Raw genomic sequence first — 13,012 nt, forward strand, 5'->3', positions numbered from 1 at the left:
TGAGGCCCCTGGGTAAAACGGTAAAAAAGAGAGCAAGATTTCTCTTGATGGAACAGGAAAACGAAAAGAAAAAAAAAAAACAAGAGCAGGGATAACAGTGAAGTGGGAACGGGAAGGGCGCAACAGAACCTTTAATGTCCTAAAACAAGAAGGCCGAGAGCACAGTCAGGTTCAGGGCGACTGAAGGAGAAGGAACTCAGCCTCTCTCCAAGGAGCCCTTCTGAACCCGTCTCATGACTCAGCATTCCCAGCGGGAGGGTGACAACAGCAGCAAGAGGGCGGACAGGTCTTTGGGGGCAGGAGGTCAAGCTGGATTTCCTAAGGCTGACCATTTCTAAGGCAACACAGAAACGCCCGTTCCCCGGACTTCTGGTCCAGGAGGTGCGGAGGGGACTAAACCAGCACTGGAATGAATCACACAGAGCTTGCTTTCATTCAACATCTAGGGGCGCTCACAGGTTCTCCAGAAATAAAATATATGTTTTGACAATTATTTCGAGAATGACGGCGGGGCCAGGGAATGAAACATGCAGAACAGGAGCACAGCACAAGGGCCAACCTGGTGCCTCCTCCCATCCTGTCCCCGGAGTGATCTCGCTCTCCCCTGGCCACTGGTACACCTTCCACCCATCCCAACACCCTGCTCCTTCCTCTCTCCTTACCTGGGGTTACCTCCTCTCCACTAAGACTTTCAAGTGTTTAATGACTGGATGATTAATACCAACCACAGGATCTGTGACTCATGTTTAACCAGGGCACTTGATGCGGTAATGATCGATGAATGCTGAACTTCAACATTCTCAGGTGAGAACTACATTTACTTCAATTTGTATTCAGGTTCCTCCACTTATTAGCAGTGTGACATCGGACAAGCTACTTAACCTCTCTGCCCCTCAGTTTCCTCCTCTGAAACGTGCAGATAATAGCAGGACCTAATTCACAGGGTTGTTGGGAGCACAGAGCGATACGCAGAAAGCACCGAGAGTGCCTGGCACATAGTAACACTACATAATGCTTATCCATATTATTTTAAAATACACAAGCAATAATCTAGCATCCTTGTAATTCATTCTTTTGGAAATTTCAAAAGATATCCTCCAGATTCTGGAAAATACGCACACATACATGTTCATTCCATCCCTCTCCTGGAGGCTGGTGGACTTTTGGGCAGGTGTTACTTTAATTTTTTTTATTCTTTATTTTGGAGACAGTAGGGAGGGACAGAGGGAGGGACGGAGAGAGGGAGAGGGAGAGACAGAGGAGGGAAAGGGGAGAGGGGGGAGAGAGGGGGAGGAGTGGGAGAGGAAGGGGCAGTGAGGGAGAGGGAGCAGGGGGGTAGAGGGAGGGAAAGAGAGAGAGAAAGAGAGAGAGAGAGAGAGAGAGAGAGAGAGAATATATGTTAAGCAGGCTCCACGCTCAGCACAGAGCATGATGTAGGGCTTGATCCCATGAGCCTGGGATCATGGCCCGGGCAGAAATCAAGAGTCAGATGCTCAACGCACCGAGCCACCCAGGCGCCTCAGGCAGGTGTTACTTTAAAGGCGCATAAAGTTCATGAGCATCTATAGAAGAGTCTTAAAAAGAAGTCCAATCTATAACCCACCAGGTCAAGAGCAACAACATGATCAACGAGGAACTCCTACACCACCGAAACAAACCCCTGTGGCGCACACTTTGCCTCCCAAGGTGCCTCCTGGGTGCAGCGCCACTCTGTGATGCATGGAAGTGATCTCCTGAAGGGACGGGGCAGGGGTGGCTGGCTCTGTCCGACGGACATCAGGATGGTGTCTGCTAACAGCCAAGTGGCCACACCACTCAGCTACGCTTCCGGTTCAGGCTCATTTCAGGGGCTAGGAAGACAGATCTTGTATTTTATTGCAGAGAGAAAACGAGGCAGTGACTAGGCCAAGGTCATTCAGAGTAGGTGACAGCCGGGAAGAGCACCCAAGGGTTTTGACTTCCAATCACAGGACACAAACACACACCCTTCTTCTGGTGAAAGCGCCCTTGAGCAAGGCGGCAGGTCAGACAGAGGCACCATCACGGCACCGAGTCCCAGAAGTCAGAAGGGGGGAAACCAAAGGACAAAGAACAAAAGCATGGGGTCGCTGAGCGAGTCTACAAGTGCTGTGATCCCCTCTGAGTCAAGTGCAACGAGATGCACTCAGTCCTGCATCTTGGTTAACCTTCCATAACTCCTTCCTATCACATCACTAAGAACAATGACTTTTAATGGGTCCAGCACCCGGACGAGTGAAGCAAAGCCAGCTTCACATGCCATGATGCTACACCTAAACAGTTTTCCCAGTGGAAATGCTGGCCTGAGTAGAAGCCAAAAATAAACCGAAAAGCCAATTCCTGAGGGATGCGTCATGAGGGATGCTACACACACACACACACACACGGCCTTCGAAAAGCAGCGTGATCACAGAGACCGCTTAATTTTGAGACATCAAATCTCAAACCAGGAGAGACTCTGAACGTTGCGGTCACTCAAAGCAAGGGACAGCGCACAAGAGATGGGAAAGCCAAAGCCTAAACAGGAAGCCCCCAAACTTGGACTGACAGACAGCAGTCTGTTCTCTTCTTTACAGGGGCCATTGTGTCCAACCATAACCGCTGGAGACCAGAAAGACCCGCCGGGTCTAGCCAGTGCTCGAGAAGGCAAAGAGACTAGCGGCATTTGGCTTTATTCCAAAAGTTTACTCAAGGATGGTCGCTGATGGGGAAGGGGTCAGTCACAAAGGAGACCCATGGCCAAACGGGGAAGTCTCAAGGAGTACCATGCTGGAGGGGTCAGAAGATTGAGGGAAGAAAGGAGCACAAACCTCGTGTTTAAGTCCTAAAGAAGCTCAACGTTGGCTGCTGGGAGCCTCAGGAACTGGACCATAAATTCTGCAGTTTCCAAGGAAGAGCTACTTATTTGATTTCTGTTGATAATTTTCACTGAAGGGGCCAGGAGGGGGCAGAACTTGTCGGCCAGCCTCTTCATGTCTCATCATGAATTTGTTCCTTTCAAGCTTGCATCAAGAGACTAATATTACCCCTTTACTCATTGCCCAACAAATTAACCCGAAAACGACAGAAATACTCCACAGCCTGCTGAACGCTCCACATTAAAAGGGTACTATTTTAAAAGATGCCAAGAGGTGGCAGCTTTAAAAAGAAATACGTTTCTCCACACCGTCAACCACGTTATTCTATCAGTAAGTGGGTTCTCAGCTCTCATAACCAAATCGGATGGAGTAGGCAGCAGAACCTAAATGTTCAGCCTTGGTCTGAGAGTCTTTCCTTTCCAACCTCTACGGATTTCCAAGGAGAAGTGAAAAGAAGAGAAAAAAACAAAACTCTTCCTAAACCACTTCCGAAAAGTGCAAGGTCCCAGGCCCCACCCTACCGCCCCAGTCGGGGTCATCTGTGCCTAGGGTTCCTGGGACCCTAGAGCTACTTATCGGGTATACAACTCCCCCCCCCCCCCCCAACAAACCTACTCTCAAAGAACCTGGGTCTTGCCATCCACAAATGGATGCTACGTGCCACCATTTCCTAAGGTTCCCGGGCCCCTAAGCTCAGAAGCCACAGATGCTCTGGTGGCAAAGAAAACACCACCACTGGAGCTGCGATGGACTTCAACAAATTCAAAGCAAATCACCAGAGGCCACCTTCAAGACACATCCAAGCCGGTGCCTTACCTTATGGTTATTTTCTGCTTAATTCCTAAATAGGTATTTTAAGTCCAACTCTGTAGATAATTACACATGGTGGCAGGAGGCGGGCAGAACATAACCGTAAACAAAGTTAACCACCAAAGTCAAGATGAACGGGAACCGACAACTGATAAACATGGCCCGGTAGTGAGCTTGGCCGGGCAGCCTGAGTCCCGGGGCAGGAGGCCATGACACGGTGAAACGAGCTGCCTTCCGAAAGTCACAAACCTCTGGAGAAGATGGTCAGGGAAAAACATTTTTTGTTTAAAGGACAAAAAAAAAAAAAAAAAAAAAACCCGCAGAAAGACATTAGCAACCATGTGCTAGTAAGACAATGCAGAAACACGGCATAAAGACCGAAAAAAAAAATCGTCTTCCCGACGTAACAACACCGATGGGAATTGGTAACGAGCATTCCGCTATAGAAAGTAGTATTTCCCACATACTTTTGTGTTTGTTTGTTTGTTTTTGCACACGAACTTGTCATTTTCTTTCAGTCGGGGCGGCCACTGCCTGATTGGCATTTCTCCGAGGGGAAGCCAGGGGACCCGCGTGCGTGCGGACTTCGGGGTCTTGGGGAGGCATGCGCACCGGCCAGCAGAAAGACTCGGCTGGTACCGAGGGTCACTTCTGCCCCGGGGAAGTGGTTCGCAGGCTCTTCCTGGGAGAGGGGCCTTTTCCCCTGCCAGAGCTGTTATCGCAGACCCCCTTGGTAGGGTGGCCTTTGTCTCCCAGCGTGTGAGAAACCCAGATGAACTTCTCAAGCGCCCTCCCTTGAAATCACACCTGTCAACAGCACAGGCCTGATTCCTGCTTAGAAACGTTTTCTGGCAGGGGAGGAAGAGGACGAGATGAAGAAGGGGTGAAAGATACAGGGGTGTGTGCCTGGGTGGGAATCGCCGATAGGAGTTCACACTCAGGAAAACAAGACACAGGAAGCCACCAGGCCAACCTGGGTTCAAGGTTTCGGGTTTAAGACGATACACCCCTTCGCTGGTGAAGACTGCGATATTCACCAGCCTCACCCCAATACCGTATGGGAGTCTGAGGTGTGCCTCCAGCCTCAGGTCAGGAGAAACCCTTCGGGCTTCCGAACGGGTGGCTCTTTTCCATCCGTGGTTCTGTAGTATTTTTTTCAAGAAGTCCAACTGCACTTGGGAGTCATCAATTCCAGTCGCAGCTGTCACATCCCCCCCTTCCCGTACTATTAATATCACGGCTCTGATTGTTAATGATTTTACTCACAAAGTTCCCCGCAGCAATTACAATGAGCCAACAAGGTTGGGTTTTTTGGGGGGGTTTTTTGTTTTTGTTTTTTTTTTTTTTTAAGAGGGGTTCGGGTTTCTTTACCCATAATAACGCATTCTGTCATTTGGGGAACTTCTCGGGCTTATCCGTCGCCCGAGATTTTCACCTCTACCTTTGTTTTGGACCGCCCACAACCCTTCCCTGCACGGACCCGGCACGGCCTTCCTTTCGGGATGCACAATGCAGTATGTAGCTCCTTGGGGGTCAGCAAAACGCCGCACTGGTGTCATGCCGAGCGTGCCTCAGAGTCTGAGAAGTTCCCCCACGGTAGTGGGTCCACATAATCTTGAGGCCGACACCACAGCACGGCCAGGCGCGGAAGCCCCTTCGCGGGCGGAGGGGGCGGGGGGGGGGGGTGGAAGCGCGGCGCCCGGTGGCCCGGGGCTGGTGCAATGACTTTGCACCGGAGCGTCCCCTCCGCGGAGGCTTGTCCTCCCACCTCGGCCCACTGCGGTTGCACCACGCCGGCCAGCGCCTCGCGCGCCTCCCCTCCCCGGCCTAGGGCTCCTGCAGCAACTCCCGTCCCCGCGTCGGCCCCGGCCCCCGGCCCCCCGGCCCGCCCGCCGCACCTTGGTCTCCTTCACGTGCTGCTTGACGCCCTCCGGGTACCACTGGACGCGCACGTAGCCGCGGCGCAGCGGGCTGGCCCGGCCCTCCTCGTGGCCCGCGCCCCCCGCCTCGGAGCAGCCCGAGCTCCCGCGGCCCTCCTCCTCGCCCTCCGAGTCCGAGTCCTCTCCGTGGATGAGGCGCACCAGCCCGAAGTGCACCGAGCCGCGGTAACGGCCCGACACCAGGTCGTGAGAGAAGAGCAGCCGCTGCGAGCCGGCTTCGGGGCCGGAGTCCGAGGACGGCCCTGAGGCCGAGTCCGGGGCGGGCGCCGGCGCCGGGGCCGGGGCGGGGGCCGCGTCCGGGGTCGGCGCCGCGTCCGGGGCCGCGGCCGGGGCCTGGGCGGGAGCCGGAGCTGCGGGCGCGGGCGCTGCGGGATCCGCCATAACTGCTCTGCGCGAGTCTCGGGCGGCGGCGGCGGCGGCGGCGGCGGCGGCGGCGGCGGCGGCGGCAGCGGCGGCGGCGGCGGCGGCGAACGCGGCACGGGGAGGCGGGGCCAGCCGGCGCGGGGGCGGGGCCACGGCGCGCTGACGTGGCCCTACGTGCCGCCGTCGTCTGGGAATCGAGATGCGGTTGCTAGGAGCTCCTGCCTCGTCGCTAGGGGACGCTGGAGATGCTGCCCGGGGCGGGGGGGAGGGGGTGGATTTCCCGGAGGGAGGGGCGGGGCCAGAGGGGGGAAAGTAATGGGAGCGGGACTGGGTGGGGACCCCGGAGGAGGAAGTGGAGTGGTCAACGAGGAAAAGGGGAGTGGCCGAGGTGGGGCGGAGAGGATGGTCCCGAGACTGTCAACAACATTTGAGGAGCCTCCTTGGCGTCCCCAGCCCTAGTCCTACGCACTGGGAGGGGTGGGAAAGAGCTAGATACCGTCCCTGTCCTCTAGGCGTTTACAATCTGGTTGGAGAGACAAAACATACACATATTAAATAGCTACAAAAGCAACTCCAAGGTAGCTTGTAAGCAAGGCTATAAAAGATATGTATAGAGTGTATCTAGGGTGAAATTCCACACGAAGCTTGGAAGGTCATGACTCCTCAGGGATCGGTCAAGGGGTTGGTGGAGGAGGTCCAGAGAAAGATCAGAAAGATAATCAAGCGTTAGTAGCCCCTATGGTTTGGCTTTACACCCATCAAGAGGAGCTCAAAGCTCCATGAGGAGCAAGGCACGAGGTAGGACAGTGAGGCAGTTAGGAGTGGGATGGAGCCATGGATTCCAGTATTTGGCACGGCCACTTACTAATCTTGCACAGGTAGGTAAACTGATAAACTGTTTTTCGCCTTAATTTTCTCATCAGTAAAATAGGGGTGATGGCGGCAGTACGTGTCTCATCGGGCAGTTGGGAGGATTGAAGGAAATAGAATAGTGCCTGACGTACACTTCCGTCAGTAAAGCTCAACCATTACTACAATATTTCACCTCTCCCTTCCTAGACTAAAATTCTAGCCAGGTAGAACTGTTATACTTATGGTTTGCTCCATGTTGCCATTTTAAAATATAAAAAGTAGTGGGACGCCTGGGTGGCTCAGTCAGCTGAGCGTCCGACTCTTGGTTTCAGCTCAGGTCATGATCCCTCAGTGTGTGAGTTAGAGCCCCACGTGGGGCTCTTTGCTGACAGTGCAAAGCCTGCTTGGGATTCTCCTCCCTCTCTCTTCCACTCCCCTATTCTAGTTCTCTCTCTCTCTCTCAAAATAAACTTTAAAAATAAAGAAATCAAATATAAAAAGTAGTTATACTAACGTGTCCTGTAAGTAAGTTCCAGAAGATTTAGATACATCCGGGGGCGCCTGAGTGGCTCAGTCGGTTGAACATCTGACTTCAGCTCAGGTCACGATCTCATGGGTTGTGGGTTCGAGCCCTGCATTGGGCTCTGTGATGTCAGCACCGGACCCACTTCGGATCCTCTGTACCCCTCTCTCTCTGCCCCTCCCCCACTGGTTCTCTTTCTCTCTATTTAGTTATAAATAAATAAACTTTAAAAAAAAGATTTAGGGGCGCCTGGGTGGCGCAGTCGGTTAAGCGTCCGACTTCAGCCAGGTCACGATCTCTCGGTCCGTGAGTTCGAGCCCCGCGTCAGGCTCTGGGCCGATGGCTCGGAGCCTGGAGCCTGTTTCCGATTCTGCGTCTCCCTCTCTCTCTGCCCCTCCCCCGTTCATGCTCTGTCCCTCTCTGTCCCAAAAATAAATAAAAAACGTTGAAAAAAAATTAAAAAAAAAAAAAAAAAAGATTTAGATACATTCTCGGAGGACAGATTCCAAATGGGTTCTTAGAAGGAAATTAAGAATCCTCAGAATACGGCCCTACCCTTTCCCAGTCAAAATGATTTTTTCCTCATTTTACTGCAAAACCATCAATGACAGATTAGTAAAATGGTTCCATATTACAGTACTTGGGTTCTGTTACAAAGGCAGGATCCCTGTTCCTCGAGCAGTTTTCAGACCGCCAAGCATACAGAACGACACGCGTGGAAAAGCCCTAAGAACATGTGGCAGCCTGAGTACATAATGTGTCCTGAGCCAAGTGCTTCGAGAATATTGATGTAATATTGGGGTTGGGGTCGTTGTCAATGGACCCAAATCTTAGAAGACTTGCATACTAAGATATAGAGGGAAAAAAAAAAAACTGTGGCCAAATGAGCTGAAGGGGAACTACAATACAATTTAGGGCACAGCTGGACTCACAAAGCCTGGCCTTTCCATTGTAGACCACAGTGTATGAATGGCCATCTGGAATCCCTGCTGGAAAGACTCCGTTCCCCACCCCCTCCCCCGTAAAGACCTGGCAGGCTTAACAGCAGTGAGTGGCTTCTGTCTCACCTACCATGTCCCTTTAGCCCTTTCCCCTTACCCCCTGACAGCCTAACACTTATTGAGTATCTGTTATTGACCAGGTACCATGCCAGGCACATTCACATACGTCGTCTTGTTATCACAGCCCTGGATATAGGTGTCCTTAACCCCATTTTATCAAGGAGGAAACAGGACCCGAGGAATTCAGTGCCTAGGGTTACAACGCAGTCACCTGCAGAGCCAAGGTGGAACCCGGGTTTCCTGACTCCCAAGACCAAGGGCTTTTCTAGTTCCTATGTCTATCAAGGGATCGGGGGAGGGAGCAAGCTGGTAGGCTGACAGGGCAGGGCAACGATGAGCTCGATATCTTTGGTGTCAAAAACCCAAGTGACGGGCCACCTGGGTGGCTCAGTCGGTTAAGTGGCCGACTCTTGTTCGCGGCTCAGGTCACGATCTCACGGTTCCCGGGTTCGAGCCCCGCATTGGGCTCTGGGCTGACGGCACAGAGAACCGCTTGGGATGGTCTCTCTCCCTCTCTCTCTGCCCCTCCCCTGCTTGTGCCCTCTCTCATTCACTCTCCCTCAAGGTAAATAAATAAACTTAAATTTTTTTTTTTTTAAATCTAAGTGAGTTTTGCCCTCTACTCTAGCTTATGCCTGTGTTTGTTTTAATATAAAAAGAATGTCCTTCCTCCCTAATCACTGAGCAAAATTGGCACTCCAGGAAGATGGACCATGTTTATTCTGTGGCTTCTTGTAATAGCGGCTAATAATAGCTACCAGTTACTGAGCTGTAACTTAATACCAGGTACTGTACTAAGTCCTGTACGTAGATTATGCACCTTTACGTAGATTAGCCCTCTGGGAGAGAGGATGTATGAGCCCCCCTTTTGTGAAGCGTCATGCCAACCCTGTGCCGTCCCCCTCCCCCAGGAAGCTGCTAGGTTGTAGGTAAGAGCCTTGATTTCAAACGCTGATCTCTCCCTTGCTAACAAAACCGCTTTGGATCATGTCCTGCGTATGCCTGTAACCCCAGTACCTAGTACCGTGCCTGGCACAGTCTCGGTGCCCAATGATGTACCATATCAGGGGGTGTCAAAGGCCTGAGATTCCTGGTCCTCTGCTTGGTCAGTTTCCCATCCTTGTCCCACACATCCAAGTAGCTGCCCGTGCGTTCTCTCAGCCTTTTTTTGTCGCCCCCAGGTTGAGCTGCATCAGAGTCCTTTTAGAGGAAGGGGCTCAGGACATCCCTCCCAACCTCACTCACACCTGAGATGCTCCAGCCAAGGTCTGAAGCTTGACTCCTTCCTGGTCCCCGAGCCCCCAGCCACAGTCTGCACACCCAAGCTGGCGAGCGGGGTGAGCTGGGATGGGAACACTGGCTTAGTTTTTATTTCCATAATTGTTGAATGAAAAAAAAAACACCAAAAAACCCTTCACTCCCCAGTGGAGAAACCCCTCCTCTCATGGCCCTAATACCCAGCCCTTCTTGGGGAAGAGAGAGTCTTCTCAGGAGAATTTTGCTTATTTACAAATATGCCTGCAAGAAACTGAACCAGGCTGGCCACTCCCCTTGCTGAGGGGCTGGCAGGCACAGGAGGCATCAGAGCTGGAGGCAGCCTGAACTGATCTCTGGGAAGCAGGCTCTGTCTTATCCCTATCTTACACGGCCACTGGGCTAAGAAGTGTGCACGGGCCTCAGGGCCTCTCACTGCTCCACGGGGAGCCCCAGCCTGCTTGGCCTTTCCAGGCCTCCCTGTAGGAGTGAATCCAGACGGGCCCAGAGAACTCCTTCTATCCTGGAGTACATGTTTGGAGGCTCCAGGGTGCCTGCAGCACTGGGGTCCTCAGCTAGGAAGGTGGAGTGGGAGGGGAGCTACCCTGGGGAGCCCTCCCACACCCCAGACGCCGGCTAGAGAAATGCCCTTGCCTGAGGCTCCAGCTGTGGTTTACTCCCCAGTCATGGGCTTTGGGAATTAAAGGAGTCCTTCTTGCCCTTGGAGCCTTACCGTTTTTTTTGTATCGATGCCCTGGGAGAACCGTGGGATTTGTCCGAGATCACCCGTGCAGGGCCGTCAGGATCAGGACCCAGATGGGTGGGCCCTTGGCCATTCTCACTCCTGACTCTGAGCAATGGTTACAACCCACGGAGCAAAACGCTCTGGGCCGGGGGCAACGGGGAAAGGGCGAAGTGATTCGTGAGAGCCCAGGGTTGGCAGAGTCACCCCGTTTCCCTCCTTCCTGCCGATACAGGGGCCGAGGACAGCAAATCTACCAGACCAGCTTGAAGAACAGTAGGGCGGCTGTCTCTCAGTAATGCCACTCTCCTCACCACCACGTCCCAGATCGCCAGGCCAAGGCCTTCTCCTCAGCACTCGTGGGTACTTCCTGGATGACCAGCCAAATGTCACAAAGTGACATCTTCCCCCAAACCCATTTCTTCTCCCAGACTCCTCACCCAGGTTGATGGCAACATCACCTACCTGGGAACCAAACTGGCCGCCTGAGGGTTAACCGTTGATCTTAAGCTCCGCATGCAATCAAAGCCCAGGTCATGGCCCCTCTACCCCCTTTCCACACCCCCCAGCTCCAGAGGGGCTCCCCCGGGGGGCCACTCCATGGGGAGGTGGAGTGGTGCCGTGGCACCATGGCTAGGGGTAGGGTCCCAGAATCAGACGGACCCGGGTTGGAAGCCTGCGCTGCCACTGGCTCACCGTGTGGCCTTGGGCAAGCCATTTCACTTCAGTGAGCCTCAGTTTCCTCTTTGTGAAATAGGAATAACAATAGTACGTACTTCTTAGGGCTATTGAGAATCTAACTGACATGGTGAATATATTGCATAGGGCCTGTCCAGTGTTCCAGCCTGATAGACGGTTACCTGCTGGTGCTCGTTCATCCCCATCGCTTGCCCACGCTGTTGCTGTAGCCTCCGTCCCATGCCCCTCCCCCGGCCCGTACTCCGCCCCCATACACCCCTTCACCGTGCTGCCTAAACTATCTGCCACCTTGTCCCCAGGGAGCTGGAAAATGCAGACACGATCATCCGACTTCTCGGCTTAACATCTCTCTGTGGCTCTCCTGGCCCACCAGGCAACCCTTCTAGAATCGATTCCCTCTACCTACCTCTAACCCTGTCTTCCAGCTGTCCGCCCCACACACATGCTCCATGCTCCAGCCTGGGCTGCCTCCTCCAGGACCCCAAGTGTCGGTCCCTGGTGACTTTTCGCTTGTTCACCATCTGCCTGGAAGTTTTTATGCCTCGACTTCAACTCCTGTTTCTACCTAAAGAACTCCTTTCCATCTCACAAAACCCAGATTGTGCCTTCTTATCTAAGAAGCCCTCGAAGCGCCCATTCCCCTGCCATTCCTCCCCCCCCCCCCAACACTTACCTGGTGACACCTGTGTGATTGCGTTTATTCACCTCTCTTGTGCCCTTCTTCATCTTTGTACGCCAGCATCCAGCACGGGTCTGACGCATAGAAGGTGCTCCTCGGGGCGCCTGGGTGTCTCAGTCGGTTAAGCGGCCGACTCCAGCTCAGGTCATGATCTCACGGTCCGTGAGTTCGAGCCCCGCGTCGGGCTCTGTGCTGACAGTTCGGAGCCTGGAGCCTGTTTCGGATTCTGTGTCTCCCTCTCTCTGACCCTCCCCTGTTCATGCGCTGTCTCTCCCTGTCTCAAAAATAAATAAAACGTTGAAAAAAAAAAAAAAAAAGAAGGTCTCCAAAGGTGTTGTTTTTTTTTTTAAGTTTATTTATTTATTTTGAGATTGAGATTGAGAGAGAAAGCAGGGCAGGGGCAGAAAGACAGACAGAATCCCATCACCCGCACCATCAACGTGGAGTCTGACAGTGGGGCTCGAACCCACGAACCGCGAGACCATCACCTGAGCCGAAACCCAGAGTCGGACGCTCAACCAACTGAGCCACCCAGGCACCCGGTGCTCCAAAGATTTTTGTTGAGTGATTGAACAGAACAAGCCAACCTCCTCCAACGGCCCTAAATGTGTCATCGGGTCTCTGGGACCTGACCCCTGTTTTTCTTCAAGCGCCCTGCTCTCGTTTCCTATATATGGAGAGGAACATTCACATACACAAACACACAAACACACACATACTCTTGTTCTCTCCTCGGACTTCAGCCTCTAGATCTGTGCTGGCTTTTGCGGTAACCCCTAACCACGTGTAGGTCTGGAGCCCTTGAAATGAGGCTAGTCTGAACTGGCATGTGCGGTAAGTGTAAAATATACACTGAATTGTGAAGACTTGGTTGCAAAAAAAAAAAAAAAAAAAAAAAAAAATCCAAAATATCTCAAAAATTTTATATCGATTACTTGTTGAAATGACAATATTGTATCTGTAGTGAGTCAAATAAAATATATTATTAAAATCCAGCTCACCTGTCTCTTGTGGCTGCTTCATGTGGCTAGGACAAAATGAAAGTCATCTATGAGGCTCCCATGACCTTTCTGTTGGACAAGCAGGGCTCCAGATGTTCAGGGAGCCGTAAGTCCCTTCTTTCTCCAGGAGATGGCGATCCCTCCCTGCCTTTGACACCTCCGTTCCAGAAAGGTCTGGAAGGTTCATAAGGACGGGGCTCCACTCAGCCCTG

General features: G+C 52.7%; 1 protein-coding gene and 1 long non-coding RNA gene across 5 annotated transcripts in view; one reads left to right on the forward strand and one right to left on the reverse strand.

Annotated features, from left to right (window-relative positions):
* The window catches only part of UBE2O (ubiquitin conjugating enzyme E2 O), a 57,760-nt gene extending 51,753 nt beyond the window's left edge, over nucleotides 1–6,007 (reverse strand). The window contains exon 1 of the mRNA XM_042914528.1: nucleotides 5,585–6,007. Within this exon, the coding sequence (XP_042770462.1) occupies nucleotides 5,585–6,007 (423 nt within the window). The remainder of the gene's footprint in view (nucleotides 1–5,584) is intronic.
* Nucleotides 5,728–11,770, forward strand: LOC122205910. 4 transcript variants are annotated; one of them, XR_006196296.1, is made up of 4 exons: nucleotides 8,280–8,411; nucleotides 9,607–9,762; nucleotides 10,657–10,784; nucleotides 11,420–11,770. It is a non-coding gene; the product is annotated as an uncharacterized LOC122205910 (long non-coding RNA). The 4 variants fall into 4 exon arrangements; XR_006196295.1 differs by having other exon boundaries at nucleotides 10,657–10,780; XR_006196294.1 differs by lacking the exon at nucleotides 8,280–8,411 and adding an exon at nucleotides 5,728–5,791 and having other exon boundaries at nucleotides 10,657–11,770.
* The last annotated feature ends 1,242 nt before the right edge of the window (nucleotides 11,771–13,012 follow it).

The sequence above is a fragment of the Panthera leo genome, chromosome E1 (genome assembly GCF_018350215.1).
Source record: "Panthera leo isolate Ple1 chromosome E1, P.leo_Ple1_pat1.1, whole genome shotgun sequence".
In the NCBI taxonomy this organism is placed as follows: Eukaryota; Metazoa; Chordata; class Mammalia; order Carnivora; family Felidae; genus Panthera; species Panthera leo.